General features: G+C 53.5%; 1 protein-coding gene across 14 annotated transcripts in view; it reads left to right on the forward strand.

The window, feature by feature from the left end:
- Positions 1-13,282, forward strand: part of LZTR1 (leucine zipper like post translational regulator 1) — a 298,691-nt gene that overhangs the window by 181,213 nt on the left and 104,196 nt on the right. For all 14 annotated transcript variants that reach the window (XM_073319623.1, XM_073319627.1, XM_078849769.1 and 11 more), the window contains one exon: positions 1,163-1,258. In XM_073319623.1, the coding sequence (XP_073175724.1) occupies positions 1,163-1,258 (96 nt within the window). The remainder of the gene's footprint in view (positions 1-1,162; positions 1,259-13,282) is intronic.

Below are 13,282 nucleotides of genomic sequence, written 5' to 3' on the forward strand. Positions count from 1 at the left end.
CTTTCACTGATACATTTAGCTACACACTACAGAGTGGATGCGATGTGCTTTTCCCTGGGGCATGTAGCTGTGTGTACACTACACACTGCCAAAAGTGGTGTGCAATGTAGACATAGCTACAGTGACCAGCACTGAAGAGATATTTGCATATTCACAGCATATTTGTTGTAAAAGAAATAACTGTACAGTGGCTATGCCAGCCAACCCAGAAAACTAGAGCACAAGGGGTCATTAATCGGGAAGATAATGTGATTCTGCTTCAGTAAGTGTACAGTATTCCAGGTAAATTTGCAGACTGTCAGGGAAAGAGAACCTGTAAACTTAGAATGTATAAGTCATTGAGACACGAATATGGAATCCCACGGAGCCATTTTGAGAGAGAAAGTGCTATGTAAAAACCTAAGATAGATATGATAACTGTAGCTATATTGTGAAAAGTGATATTTAAGAACTCCAACTTCAAAGCTAGTGAATACCTCCTGAAAGATAATGGTCAACGGTTTGCAGTATCATGCCTCAAGTTTCCTAAAAGCCATTTTTTAATTATTGAAATAAAAAATATGAAAAATGTTTTAAATTATGGGAAAAAACAACTTCCTTCTTTCTCCAATAATTAAAACAAAGACCAAACATGAAAGAAAAAACCTTCACTTTTTGGCTGAGAACAAGCATGAGAAATTTGAGCTCAAGAATAACTTTTTCAGAAAGCTAGAAGCACTTGAAAAAACCACAAAGTGCATTTCTATAAAAGCCTTTGCAGAGGATTCACAGAGTGCCATTAAATTGGTCCAATTATTAAGAGTAGCAGCAAACAAATGTTACTCTTATTTCTGGGCATCACATATAACTACAGGATCCCATGGTCACTGAACATAGTTATCACCCTTCTCCTCAGGGCTTATGGTGAAAGAATCTCCTCAACCAATTTTACTAAGTGTTTTGGAGGAAGAGAGGGTGGAATTTTGCCCACGGTGTGTACAGTGGATATTTATGTGCCCTCTGTTTGCTATCACAGTATGTTCTAATAGTTAAAGTAAAATCATCATACCTTGGACCCAAACCTGGAAGGCGTGAAGGACCCTCCACTCCTTCTGTCTTCCAGGATGATATTGTCTGTGAGTCCACTTATCACGTGTTCTTCTTTCACACTCATTACTGACAGAAGGAAGACCGAGTCCGGGGACATGCAGCCATTGTCACTGCTCGCTGTAAGTGGCTAAGGAAGAAAATTATACAGGCAAGGGAGAGATTGAAACAGGCAAGTATTTCACAGAAATAGTCTTATGGTGAGTTGATACTTAAACTGACCAAGTTTGGAAACAATTAGTCAGCAGACAAAGAATGATAAAAAAAGATTGAAAATAGATTGCGATTTCCTATCAGTGATATAGACTTGTAGGGCCAATAGAGCAGTGCAAGGAGTTTTAGACTGGTCTTAACCAGTCTGCAGGATTCCCTCAACAAAAGGCATTGGGTGTGTGTTGAGGCAGGCAAAGGGCATGATGGGAAGGGGCTGATGTGTGATGCACTCCACTGATCCTGTACTGGCTTAGTGGTTCCTATCAGGCTTTTTAGCCGGTGCAAGTTGGAACATCCCTGGGGCTGCTTTAACCTGTGGGGAGCCAAAGTGGCCCTCAGACAACCCAGGATTAAGGAAGGTGTAAAGCTGTTATAGAGCAGGCCTGTCGCCAAGAGGAGGCACTAAGGGGTGCTGCCTTCTCACTTGCTATTTATAGCTGTCTCAGCCAGAGCTCCTAGCACTGAACAGAGTGTTGAGAGAAAATCCCTGCACTTCTGCTGTCCTGCCAGCAGTGGCTGCTGTGGGGCTGTGTCCCCTGCAAGGCAGCAGTCTCCGTTCAGCCTCTGCCGCTGCTGTCTGCTGGAGACATCACTAGAGAGAACAAGATCCAGAGCAGAGGTCCACCAGGGGCAGAACTGCAGGAGGAGTCTGGGGAGCATGGGGAAGGGAGCCAAAGAAGCGTGTGGAGAGGGGCAGAGGAGATAGGACAGAGGTAAGGGAGCAGAAGGAGCTGATGATGCAAAAAAGGGAAAGTATCCGGGATGGGGGTGAACCGTGTCAAAAACACCATACTCACAGCTCCGTGAAGGAGCTGCCAACTAATGTCCCCGACGGGCCTCGGGACTAAGGTGGAATACAGGCTCGCCCACCGGGGTTGCTCACCCTCCAAAGGTGGCAGGAGGTCCCGCCACTTTGTATCGGGGCGGGACACCAGGGTGTGGGCGTGAAGCGTGAGTGTGTATAGCTATTTCCGTGGCACGATATGAGAGCTGACTGGCTGCAGTGAAAGGGTGAGGGGTTTGTTGGGATCTACAGGGTAGGGGCCCAATTGAAAGGTCCGGCGGGCCTGGGGTAGAGGGTGGGTGGGGTGTGCCCTCGTGCAGGGCTCGGTTGAGATAAGCCCAAGCAGCGGGTGTCAAGGCGGCCTTCACCTCCTGAAGTACGCGCCGGGGGGTATGAGATCTGGAGAGCCCCATGCGCCGAGCGAGCGTCAGGGGATCCAGCCAGTCTCCCCGGTCATAGTCCAGGAGGTCTCCGACTCTCATGACTTCCGACAGGACCAAACTCTGGCGCACTGAGTGGGACTCCGCCGCCTGCACACGAAGCTGTGGGTTGTGTAGCAGGGGCTCCGCGAGGAGATCTGCCCCCACGGTGGCTGCCACGGACCTGGTCGTTGAAAACAGTTTCCAGGTCCAGAGGAGGTCCTGGTAGAAGATCGGCAGCCCAGAGAGGTCTCGCGGAAAACCTCTTGGACAAAGATAAAAGAGCTGCCTGTCGTATCGGAGCCCTAGGAAGCGGCATAGGAAGGCGTGCGCCAATATGCTCCACGTCGAACTACCTGCACTACAAAGGAGCCTCTGCAGGGCCTGGAAGCGGAAGACACGGATCTGAGTGTGCAGACACTTCAGGCCCTGCCCTCCTTCCTTCAGGGGTAGATGAAGAACCCCAACAGGGGCCCAGTGCATTCCTGACCAAAAGAACTCCAGAATTGGTGTCCGGAGGTCGGTCAGGAAACGCGGGGCCGGGACCAGGATGTTGAGCCGGTACCAGATCGTGGACAGGACTAGTTGGCTAAGCACCAGTGCTCTCCCTCGTAGGGAGAGACATCGGAGTAGCCTCGTCCATTTCCGGAGCCGCTCTATCACCCCGCCTTCTAAAATTTTGCCAGTTCTCCAGCTGAGAAGGGTGCGTGGCAGAAAGGTAAACGCCTAGGTAGAGCAGTGGGCCCGCGCTCCACCGGATAGTCTGAAGCGCGGGTGGGAGGGAGCTCACCTGCTGCCAGTCCCCCACCGCCAAGCCAGAGCTCTTGACCCAGTTGACTTGGGCGGAGGAGGCTGCCGAATAGATGGCCTGGCAAGCCTCCACCCACGCTAAGTAGCCCGGGTCCTGGACCACGAGGAGCACGTCATCAGCGTACGCTGACAGGACCGGCAGGCAGTTCCGGCTCCCACAGCACCAACCCCGTCAACCTCCTGTGGAGGAGACAGAGGAAGGGCTTGATCGCCAGAGCGTACAGCTGGCCCGAGACGGGGCACCCCTGCCGTACTCCTCGCCCGAAGCTGATCGGTTCGGTCAGGGTCCAGTTGAGTCTAGCCAGACACTCCGCGGAAGCGTACAGCACCTGGAGAAAACTCACAAACTGAGGTCTGAATCCAAACGCCTGCAGAGTGCCCAGGAGGTACCCATGGTCCACTCTATCGAACGCCTTCTCCTGATCAAGAGACAGGAGGGCGAACAACAGACCGTCTCTACGCCCGAGTTCCAAAAGATCTCTGACTAGGAATAGGTTATCAAAAATGCTGCGACCCGGGACAGTATAGGTCTGGTCTGGGTGGATCACGTCCGCTATCACGGACCCTAGCCGCAGTGAGATTGCTTTTGCTACAATTTTGTAATCCGTGCTAAGGAGCGAGACGGGATGCCAATTTCATAAATCGCGGAGGTCCCCCTTCTTCGGCAACAAGGCGAGCACCGCTCGCCTGCACGAAAGAGGGAGAACCCCGCCCTGCAAAGACTCAGCCCAGACAGTGGCTAGGTCTGGGCCAAGAATGTCCCAGAACGTGCGGTAGAACTCCACGGTCAGCCTGTCCATGCCCGGAGATTTATTGGTGGGCATGTGACGGAGGGTTTCCGAGAACTCGGCCAGGGTGAGAGGCAGCTCTAGTCGGTCTCGGTCGCCCACGCTGACCGTGGGGAGTTCTTCCCAGAGCACCCTGCAAGCGCCAGGATCTGTCAGATCCAGGGAGAAAAGGCTTGTGTAGAACTCACGGGACCTCCCACACATCTCCACCGGATCTGTGAGGGGGGGCGCCGTCTTCTGCTAGAAGGCAGGTGACATGTTTCTTGGCCCCCCTCGTTTTCTCCAGGGTGTAGAAGAAACGGGAGCCGCGATCCATCTCCCGAAGGAGGCGGATGTGGGATCGATCAAAGGCACCTCGGGCCCGATGGTCCTCCAGGGTCCGGAGCTCCTCCCGCTTCTCCCGGCACGCTCCGCAGAGGAACGGGTCCTCGGGGCTGGTGGCCAGACGCCTCTCCATCTCTAAGACCTCCCGTTCCAACTGCTCTGTTGCTGCATTTCTCCATTGGCTGGTGCCCTGGGTGTAGTCACGGCAGAGGAGCTTGGCGCGCACCTTCCCTAGATCCCACCATTGCCGCGCCGAGGGAAAGGCACGCCGCTGCTCTCGCCAGGCCAGCCAAATCTCCCGGAAGGACGTCACGAAGCCCTCATCCTCCAACAGGCTGTTGTTAAAGTGCCAATAGGCCGGCCCCGGCTCTCTGCACGGAGGGAGGCTGTTATGGTGGCTAGATGATGGTCGGAAAATGGGGCCGGCCGAATGTTGGAGGAATGGGCCTATGAAAGATGGAAACGGGATAAATAAATACGGTCCAACCGAGAGTGGTGTGACCGATGGGCCTCCACCCGGACAAAGGTGAACGTGGAAGTGTCATCTGGGTGGTGGTCACGCCAGACATCTACTAGGGAGTGATGTTCAACTATTTCTCGGAGAATGTTCGCAGCGGCCGGGCTCAGCTCGGCCCCTGAGCGGTCCTGTTCCTCGAGGGTGGTGTTAAAGTCCCCTCCCAGGACTAAGCACTCGTGAGAATCTAGGGTGCTGAGGAAGTCGGACACCCGCTGATAGAATTGCGGCCGCTTCGGGCTCGTTGCCGGGACATAGATGTTGACGAGGTTGACCACGAGCCCCTCCATACGGACTCGGAGGTGCAGCAGGTGGCCCGGCATGGCCTCAGTGACCCCTAGCACCTCGGGCCGTAGGTTGGGGGAGAACAGGGTCTCCACTCCAGCTTGTCGAATCGTGAAGTGGCTGAAGTAGACCCCATCCCCCCACTCCAGCTGCCAGCTGTCCTCGGCGGTCGGATCCGTATGGGTCTCCTGCAGGAAAACCACAACGTATCCCCCTTCCCGAAGGTAAGAGAGCACCTGAGACCTGCGGAGAGCCATCCTACAGCCCCTGGTGTTCAAAGTTGCAATAATGAGGGGCGTCATGCGGAGGGCTGGAGGGGTGGGGGTTCCTTGTTGGCAGGGGTGTTTGCAGCCCCCGGCGGGTCGCGCAAGTATCCGTGACCCATCCCGTAAGTGAGTAAATCGTCACGGAAGCTGTGGGCCCGCCTGTAGGCCACGGCGCCGTGCCTTCCTTTCCCTTTACCCTCCTTTATAAGGGCCCTTGTGGCCTGGAGGATGTGATCATAGCTGGTGAGCTAGCTGTACCCTGTTGCGGGAGCCTCCCTTCCTGGTCTTCCGGGGAGCCTCCGCATCGGATGGGTGCAGCGGAGCTCGAGCCTTCCGCTTGCTTCGCTTTCCCTGGACTAGGGTCCAGCCCTCCATAGCATCATCTGGCGGCTGGTTAGCAGGGGTCGCGTCGGGGGGCAGAGGCGATGGTTCAGGTGCTCGGGGAGGTAACGGTGAGGCAACATGGGGGGGGCGGTTTTCCTTGGGGCAGGCCCTCTCCTATGCCCGGTAATATCTTTGCTGCACCCTCCTCCATAGGCTCTGCTGGATTGTTAACAGCAAAGGCGGGGCTCCCTTGCTCGTCTGGGCATTGTAGGGGAGGTGTCTCTTGGGCCCGGGCAAGAGGAGAGGCGGTTTCAGATCTTGGGCGGCCAGGGGCGTCGGCAATGACGGAGCTGATGTCCTGCCGGGTCTCGGGTGCCCCTCCCCGCCAGGCCAAGGGGCAGTCTCTTCGGACATGCCCCGCTGATTGGCAGAGGTAGTACCGGGCCTCTACTGTGGAATAGTAGACCCGATAGCGGGCTCCCTGGTAGGGGACTAGGAAGGACCCCTCGAGCGCCTCTCCGTCACGCGCCGCCGGCGGTGGTAAAAGCTGCACTTGCCGGCGGAACGAAAGGACTTGATGGAGGATGGGGTCCTTGCAGCCCAACGGGAGAGAGCTGATGACGGAAATGGGTTTCCCCAGGGTGGAGAGAGCGGGTAACAGGGCGGCATTGGGTAGAAAAGGAGGGACGGAGGTCAGGACTAGGCGGATGCCCAGGTCTTCTAGCGGCTCCAGGGGGACAAATACCTCCCCCACCGCCAGGCCCTTCTCCACTGCCTCCTGGGCGGCAGCCTCCCATGCTAAGAAAAAGATGACCTTCCCATACATTTTGGAGGCCGCCACAATGGCCGTGGGTCCTACCACCCTCGGCAATGCCTGCACGTATGTCTCCATGTGGGGCGAGGCGGGCATCAAGAGGCAACGGATGCCATGCTTCCTGGTCATGGTGGGAAAGGGGCCTCGGCCGCTATTGATGGTAGCGGAGGGGGTGGGTGGGTGAGATGACGAGGCGACAGGCCGGGGGGTAGCTGCCACCGCCTGGGCATACGCCCTGGGGGCCGGGGGAGGGACACTCGCAGAGCTGGTGGAGGGAACAGCAGGGAGGGACGCCTGGTCGATGATGAGGCCACAGTGGTGGGGGCAGCCTCTGCCATGGAGGGCTTGGTGGTTGTGGCGGGGCCCTTCCCCTTCTTCGCACCCTGGCCTTTCCGGCTAACTGCGGTGGCTTTCCTAGAATCCAGGGGGGGGGGGGGGCGGTGGGCATAGCAGCGGTAATATTCGCCCCGGTGCCTCCGGCTGCCGATGCCCCAGCGGGGGCGGTGGCCGGTATTTTGGCAGCAGTGGTGGGGAGGGGGGCTTGGGGGATGGGCAGGGGGGTAGGTGGGGGAGGGGCAACTGAGGTTCTTAGAGGGGCCTCACCCCTCTCATTCCCCGCCATGTGAGCAGGGAGACACCAGAAGGAGGAGGAGGGAGGGGGAAGCAGATTAACCACTTCTCCCTGTTGGGCTGCAGGCAGGGGGTGGACAAATGGGTCGGACTGGACAGGGGAAGGAAAACAGGAGTTGGGGTCAGGTAGTAGGGGCAAACTGTGGGGTGGGCAGTCCGGCGGGGGGGACGGGGACGCGGACCCATGCGCGTTTATCCAAAGAGTCTCGTTTGTTCGGCTGTTGTCTCTGGTCCGGATGATGGAATTAAAAGCAAGCAGTTGAGGCTAGAGACAGACGGCAGGTTGCCAGCAGGGGCGGACAGCGGGGGGGCCGTGACGGTTGTAGTAGTGTTGGGGGGCACCGATGGATCGGGGGGCAGCTCCCTGCCACACCCCCTGTGCCCCTACAAACGCAGGTAAGACACAGTCAAACTCCCCCCACACGAGAGTACAGTTCAAAGGCTACTCAGTCTTACGGCCCCCTCCACGATGATTTGTAGCTTCCCTTGGCGATGTCTCTGTCAGCTGTCTTCTCTCCCGGTCTTTGTGGAGCATTCCAAAAATGCCAAGCAAAGATAAGAAGATGATTAATTGCGGGTCCACAAACAAACAGCAAAACGGTTGGGTCTGGGGGCTTCCACTCCCCTCCTCCGGGGAGCGGGTCGGCAGTCCTCCCCCCTCTTCTGAGGGTTGCAGCTGAAGCAATAGCAGCGTCCAAGGGCAGGCGTGGGGGGGGGGGGGGGGGGCTGGCAGGCAAGCTGGCAGCCGACCAGCACTCGAACGGCAGCAAAAAACAAAAAAAACCCGAAGAAAAAGCGTCTGGCCTGGTCGCGGGGGGGGGGACTAAAGCAGGGGCAAAACGCAAGGAAAGCCCAGGCCAGAGGGCAGCAGGGGAGGGCTAGAAGGGAGCCTTATTCCCTGTAGAGGGAAGAAAATTTGCTATAGATTAATTAAAGCACCTGAAGCCAATTAGAGCACCTGAAGCCAGTCACCTGATAAAACTCTCCTGTTTCAATCAGACAGGGAAAGGAGTTGAAGCAGAGTGGATTGGTGTTGGAGCAGAGAGCAGTTTGGAGGGAAGCAGAGGAGAGTTTGGAAAAGAGCTGTGGTGGGCTAAGAAGACCAAGACCCTAGGTAAAGGGACACCTGGTTTATGCATAGGGAGGGCAGGAAGCCCCACAAGTTGAAGGGCAGGAGAGGGAAGTAGCTCAGGGGAAGGATCTGCTAGTTCAAGCGGTTTACCGCTATCCGTAGGGCTCCTGGGCTGGAACCTGGAGTAGAGGGCAGGCCCGGGTCCCTCCCTCTGCACTCCCCTCCTCTAGGACACTAGTGGGGCAGTTAATACCCCATTTCAGGGGTGAGAAACGGTGCCCTGAACCCTCCCAAAGAAGAGAGAGCGCGAGACCCATCAAAGTAGTGCAGGCAATTTTCCACACAGTACTGATACGTGTTTCAGCACAGGAGACAACAGTGCTGATTACTTCAGCACCATCAACTCCATCTGTCTCCACTCCGGCTCCTTTTTTTGCCCCATGGTACTGTAAGATGCCAACCACATATACATAAGGTCTTACAAAAGCCAGAATCACCTTTATTTTCTTCTGTGTTAATGCCTGTGGTACCGGGTCCCCCTTTACTTATAGTACCAAGCACATCTGTGTTCGTACCTGCAACTGCTCTACATCAGCATCTTCTTGCTCAACATCAACATGCTTCTTGAAGCAGCTAGTCCTGGAACCCCCAAGAGGAGAGGCAATTCTTGATTTAGGCCTAAGTGGAGCACAGGATCTGTTCCAAGAGGTGAAAATAGTTTAACTACTCAGCAATAGCGACCAAAATGTAATTAAATTTAACATCCTTGGTGGGGGGGGTGTGTGGAGAGAATACCAAAGAAGCCCCAGCACAGTAGCATTTAACTCCAGAAAGGGGAACTGCACAAAAATGAGTCAGCTAGTTAAACAGAAATTAAAAGGTACAGTCACAAAAGTGAAATGCCTGCAAGCTGTATGGGAACGTTTTTAGAACACCATAATAGTCTTAAATTAAATGTATACCCCCAAATTAAAAAAAATTTAAAGGACCAAAAAAGTGCTACCATGGCTAAACAACAAAGTAAAAGAAACAGTTAGAGCAGTGGTCACCAACCAGTCGATCGTGATCTGGTTGGTCGCAGAGGATCTCCCAGTTGATCGTGATCTTCAGCGGCACAGCAGTGTGACTGCCTAAGGCTAGCCCGCTCCCACACCACTCCCAGAAGCAGCCACTGCAGCCCTGGGAGCAGGGGAGGCAGGGGTCTCCCTCTGCACATGCTGTTCCTGCCTGCAAGCACCGCTCCTGCAGCTCCCATTGGCCGGGAGTGCTGCAGGAGTGGTGCTTGCGGAGAGGGGCAACACGCGGAGCCACATGCCCCGCGCCCTTCCCACCCCAGGGCTGCAGGGGCACGTTGGCCCCATCCGGGAGCAGTGTGGAGGCAGGGTAGGCAGGGAGCCCGCCTTAGCCTCGCTGCACCCACCACCAACCAGGAGCCACCGGAGGTTAGTGCTGCCTGACGGGAGGCCATACCCCAAGCCCCACCCTGATCTCCCTCCCAGAGCCAGCATCCAAAACCCCCTCCTGCACCCCAAGCCCCAGCCCTGACTCCCCCCCTCCCAGAGCCAGCACCCCCTGCACCCCAATACTCTGCCCCAGCCCAGAGCCCCCTCCTTCACCCCAACTCCCTCCTAGAGCTTGCATCCCTCACCCCCTCCTATGCCCCAACCCCCTGCTCCAGGCTCAGCCCAGAGCCCCCTCTCACACTGCAAACCCCTCGGCTCCAGCCCAGAGCCCTCACCCCCTTCTGTACCCCAACCCCCTGCCCCAGCCTGGTGAAAGTGAGTGAGGGTGGGGGAGAGCAAGTGACGGAGAGAGGGCGGGATGGAGTGACTGGGGCAGGGCTTTGAGGAAGGCGCAGGGCCTTGGGGAAGGGGCGGGGTAGGTCCTGAGTTGCCCTTAGATTCAAAAAGTGATCTTGGGTGTAAAAAGGTTGGAGACCACTGGGTTAGAGGCAAAAAGGCATCTTTTAAAAATTGGAAGTCAAATCCTACTGAAGAAAATAGAAAAGAGCATTAACTATGGCAAGTTAAGTGTAAAAATATAATTAAGCAAGCCAAAAAATAATTTGAAGAGCAACTAGCAAAAGACTCAAAAACTAACAGCAAAAAATAGTTTTAAGTACACCAGCAGCAGAAAGTCTGCTAAACAATCAGTTGGGCCACTGAACAAAGCAGGTGCTAAAGGAGCCCTCAAGGAAGATAAGGCCATTGCAGAAAAGTTAAATAAATTCATTGCATCAGTCTTCACTGCAGAGTATATGAGGGAGATTTCCACGCCTTAGGTAACTGATCTGAGGATTGAGATATCAATAGAGGAGGTTTGGAACAAATTGATAAATTTAACAGTAATAAATCGCCAGGACCAGAAGTGACTTATTTACCCAAGAGTTTTGAAAGAACTCAAGTATGAAATTACAGAACTACTAACTGTGGTATGTAAAGTATCACTTAAATCAACTTCTGTACCACATTACTGGAGGATTATTATGTGACACCAAATTTTAAAAATGGCTCCAGAGGCAATCCCAGCAATTACAGGCCGGGAAGCCTAGCTTCAGTGTCATAGTTGAAACTACAGTAAAGAACAGAATTATCAGACACAAGGATAAACATGATTTGTTAGGGAAGAGCCAAGATTGATTTTGTAAAGAGAAAACATGCCTGACCAAGCTATTAGAATCCTTTGAGGATGTCAACAAACATATGAGGCTTTGTGCTGGGAGAGAAGCTGAGCCCTGATTAGGGGGCGGGGCTTCACTGACTAGGGGTCCTATAAAGGTAGCAGCCAGTCAGGCAGCGGCACAGACAGCTGTAGCAGCACAGGAGCTAGCAAACAGAGCTGTAAACAGGGGAGTTTGAGTGGGAGTTCTGTTGGAGGAGAAGGTATTTGTGTGTGTTTGGTTTTGTATTGGTGGTATCTGTATGTGTAGAGGCTTGTAGGGGCTTTGTGCTGGGAGAGAAGCTGAGCCCTGATTAGGGGGCGGGGCTTCACTGACTAGGGGTCCTATAAAGGTAGCAGCCAGTCAGGCAGCGGCACAGGAGCTAGCAAACAGAGCTGTAAACAGGGGAGTTTGAGTGGGAGTTCTGTTGGAGGAGAAGGTATTTGTGTGTGTTTGGTTTTGTATTGGTAGTATCTGTATGTGTAGAGGCTTTGTGCTGGGAGAGAAGGTGAGCCCTGATTAGGGGGTGGGGCTTCACTGACTAGGGGTCCTATAAAGGTAGCAGCCAGTCAGGCAGCGGCATAGGAGCTAGCAAACAGAGCTGTAAACAGGGGAGTTTGAGTGGGAGTTTGAAAGGGGAGTTTGTGTTGTGGTGCTTGTGTGGGGTTTGGTTTTGCTGTGGGTGGTGGTTTGGTGTGGTTTGTGTTTCCCAGATTAACAGGATTTAGGTGGGAAGGCTATGACAGATTCAGAGGTGGCAGTGGGAGTGACCCATGTAGCAGATGACACAATGAAGATGACTGGATGTGGAAGCTGTGGTATGTACATGATCCTGGAGGGGGCACCTGGTAAGAGTTTTGTCTGCATGAAATGCCGTCTGATAGAGCTGATGGAGGAAAAGATCAGAGGTTTGGAGATGCAGGTGGAAGTCTGGTAGAGTTTAGGAAGGGGTTTGAGCAGATTATGGAGCAAAGACATGAGGTATCTGAAGGGAAAAGTTCAGACTTGCAGATGGAAGCAGGACTAGGGAATTCTGAGGGGAGACTGGGTGAGGAAAGTGGTCAGTGGAAGCATGTGACTGAAAGAACTAGGCAGAGGAAAAGACGGGCTAGTGAAGGAGAAATAGAGCTTCAGAATAGGTTTGCAGAGTTGGAAAATGAAGAAGGGGCTCAGCAGGTAGTCACTGAAGGTGACAGGGCAAGGAAGAAGAGAAGAGCGGTTAGTCCTATAGGAAAAGGGGAAGAGTTAATGGAGATTACACCAAATATGAGCCCTAGGAGGATACAGGATGGGTTAAAAAGGATTACAAGGGAGAATGGGAATGGAAAAAACTTGCAGCCAGAGGGAACAGGGGATAGACTGGAGAATAGCACCGTCACTAGGAAAAGGCAGGTCTATGTGATTGGGGACTCTTTACTGAGAAGAATAGATAGGCCTGTAACCAGAGCTGATCCAGAAAATAGGAGGGTGTGCTGTCTTCCAGGTGCTAAGATACGAGATGTAGACCTGAGGTTGAAAAGGATTCTAAAGGGAGCGGGAAAGAATCCCCTAATTATCCTTCATGTGGGAACAAATGATACGGCTAGATTCTCGCTGGAAAGTATTAAGGGAGACTATGCTAGGCTGGGGAGGATGCTTAAGGAAATTGAGGCTCAGGTGATCTTTAGTGGGATTCTGCCTGCTCCTAGAGAAGGGCAACAAAGGTGTGACAAGATTATGACTATCAATAGATGGCTTAGGCAGTGGTGCTATAAGGAGGGCTTTGGGATGTATGGCCATTGGGAGGCATTCATGGATAGAGGACAGTTCTCTCGGGATGGACTTCATCTGAGTAGGGAAGGAAATAGACTTCTAGGATGGAGGCTGGCACAACTGATTAAGAGAGCTTTAAACTAGGAATTTGGGGGAGATGGTTGGGAGATGTCCAGGTAATCTCCACGCCAGAATTTAGCATAGAGTGGAAAGAAAATGAAGTAAGAGTGGATACAGCTGTAGGTAGGAGGAAGGGCAGTGTAGATACAAGTCTAATAGGTTATACTGGTAGTAAAATAACCGTGCCTAATAGGGTACAGAATGTGAGTGAGGCCAAACAGCAAAAATTAAGATGTTTGTACACTAATGCAAGGAGCCTAGGTAACAAAATGGAGGAACTAGAGTTACTGGTGCAGGAAGTGAAACCAGATATTATAGGTATAACAGAGACCTGGTGGAATAGTAGTCATGACTGGGCTACAGGTATTGAAGGGTATGTGCTGTTTAGGAAAGACCGAAATAAAGGTAAAGGTGGTGGAGTA

This window comes from Lepidochelys kempii, chromosome 21 (genome assembly GCF_965140285.1).
Source record: "Lepidochelys kempii isolate rLepKem1 chromosome 21, rLepKem1.hap1, whole genome shotgun sequence".
Taxonomy (NCBI): domain Eukaryota; kingdom Metazoa; phylum Chordata; order Testudines; family Cheloniidae; genus Lepidochelys; species Lepidochelys kempii.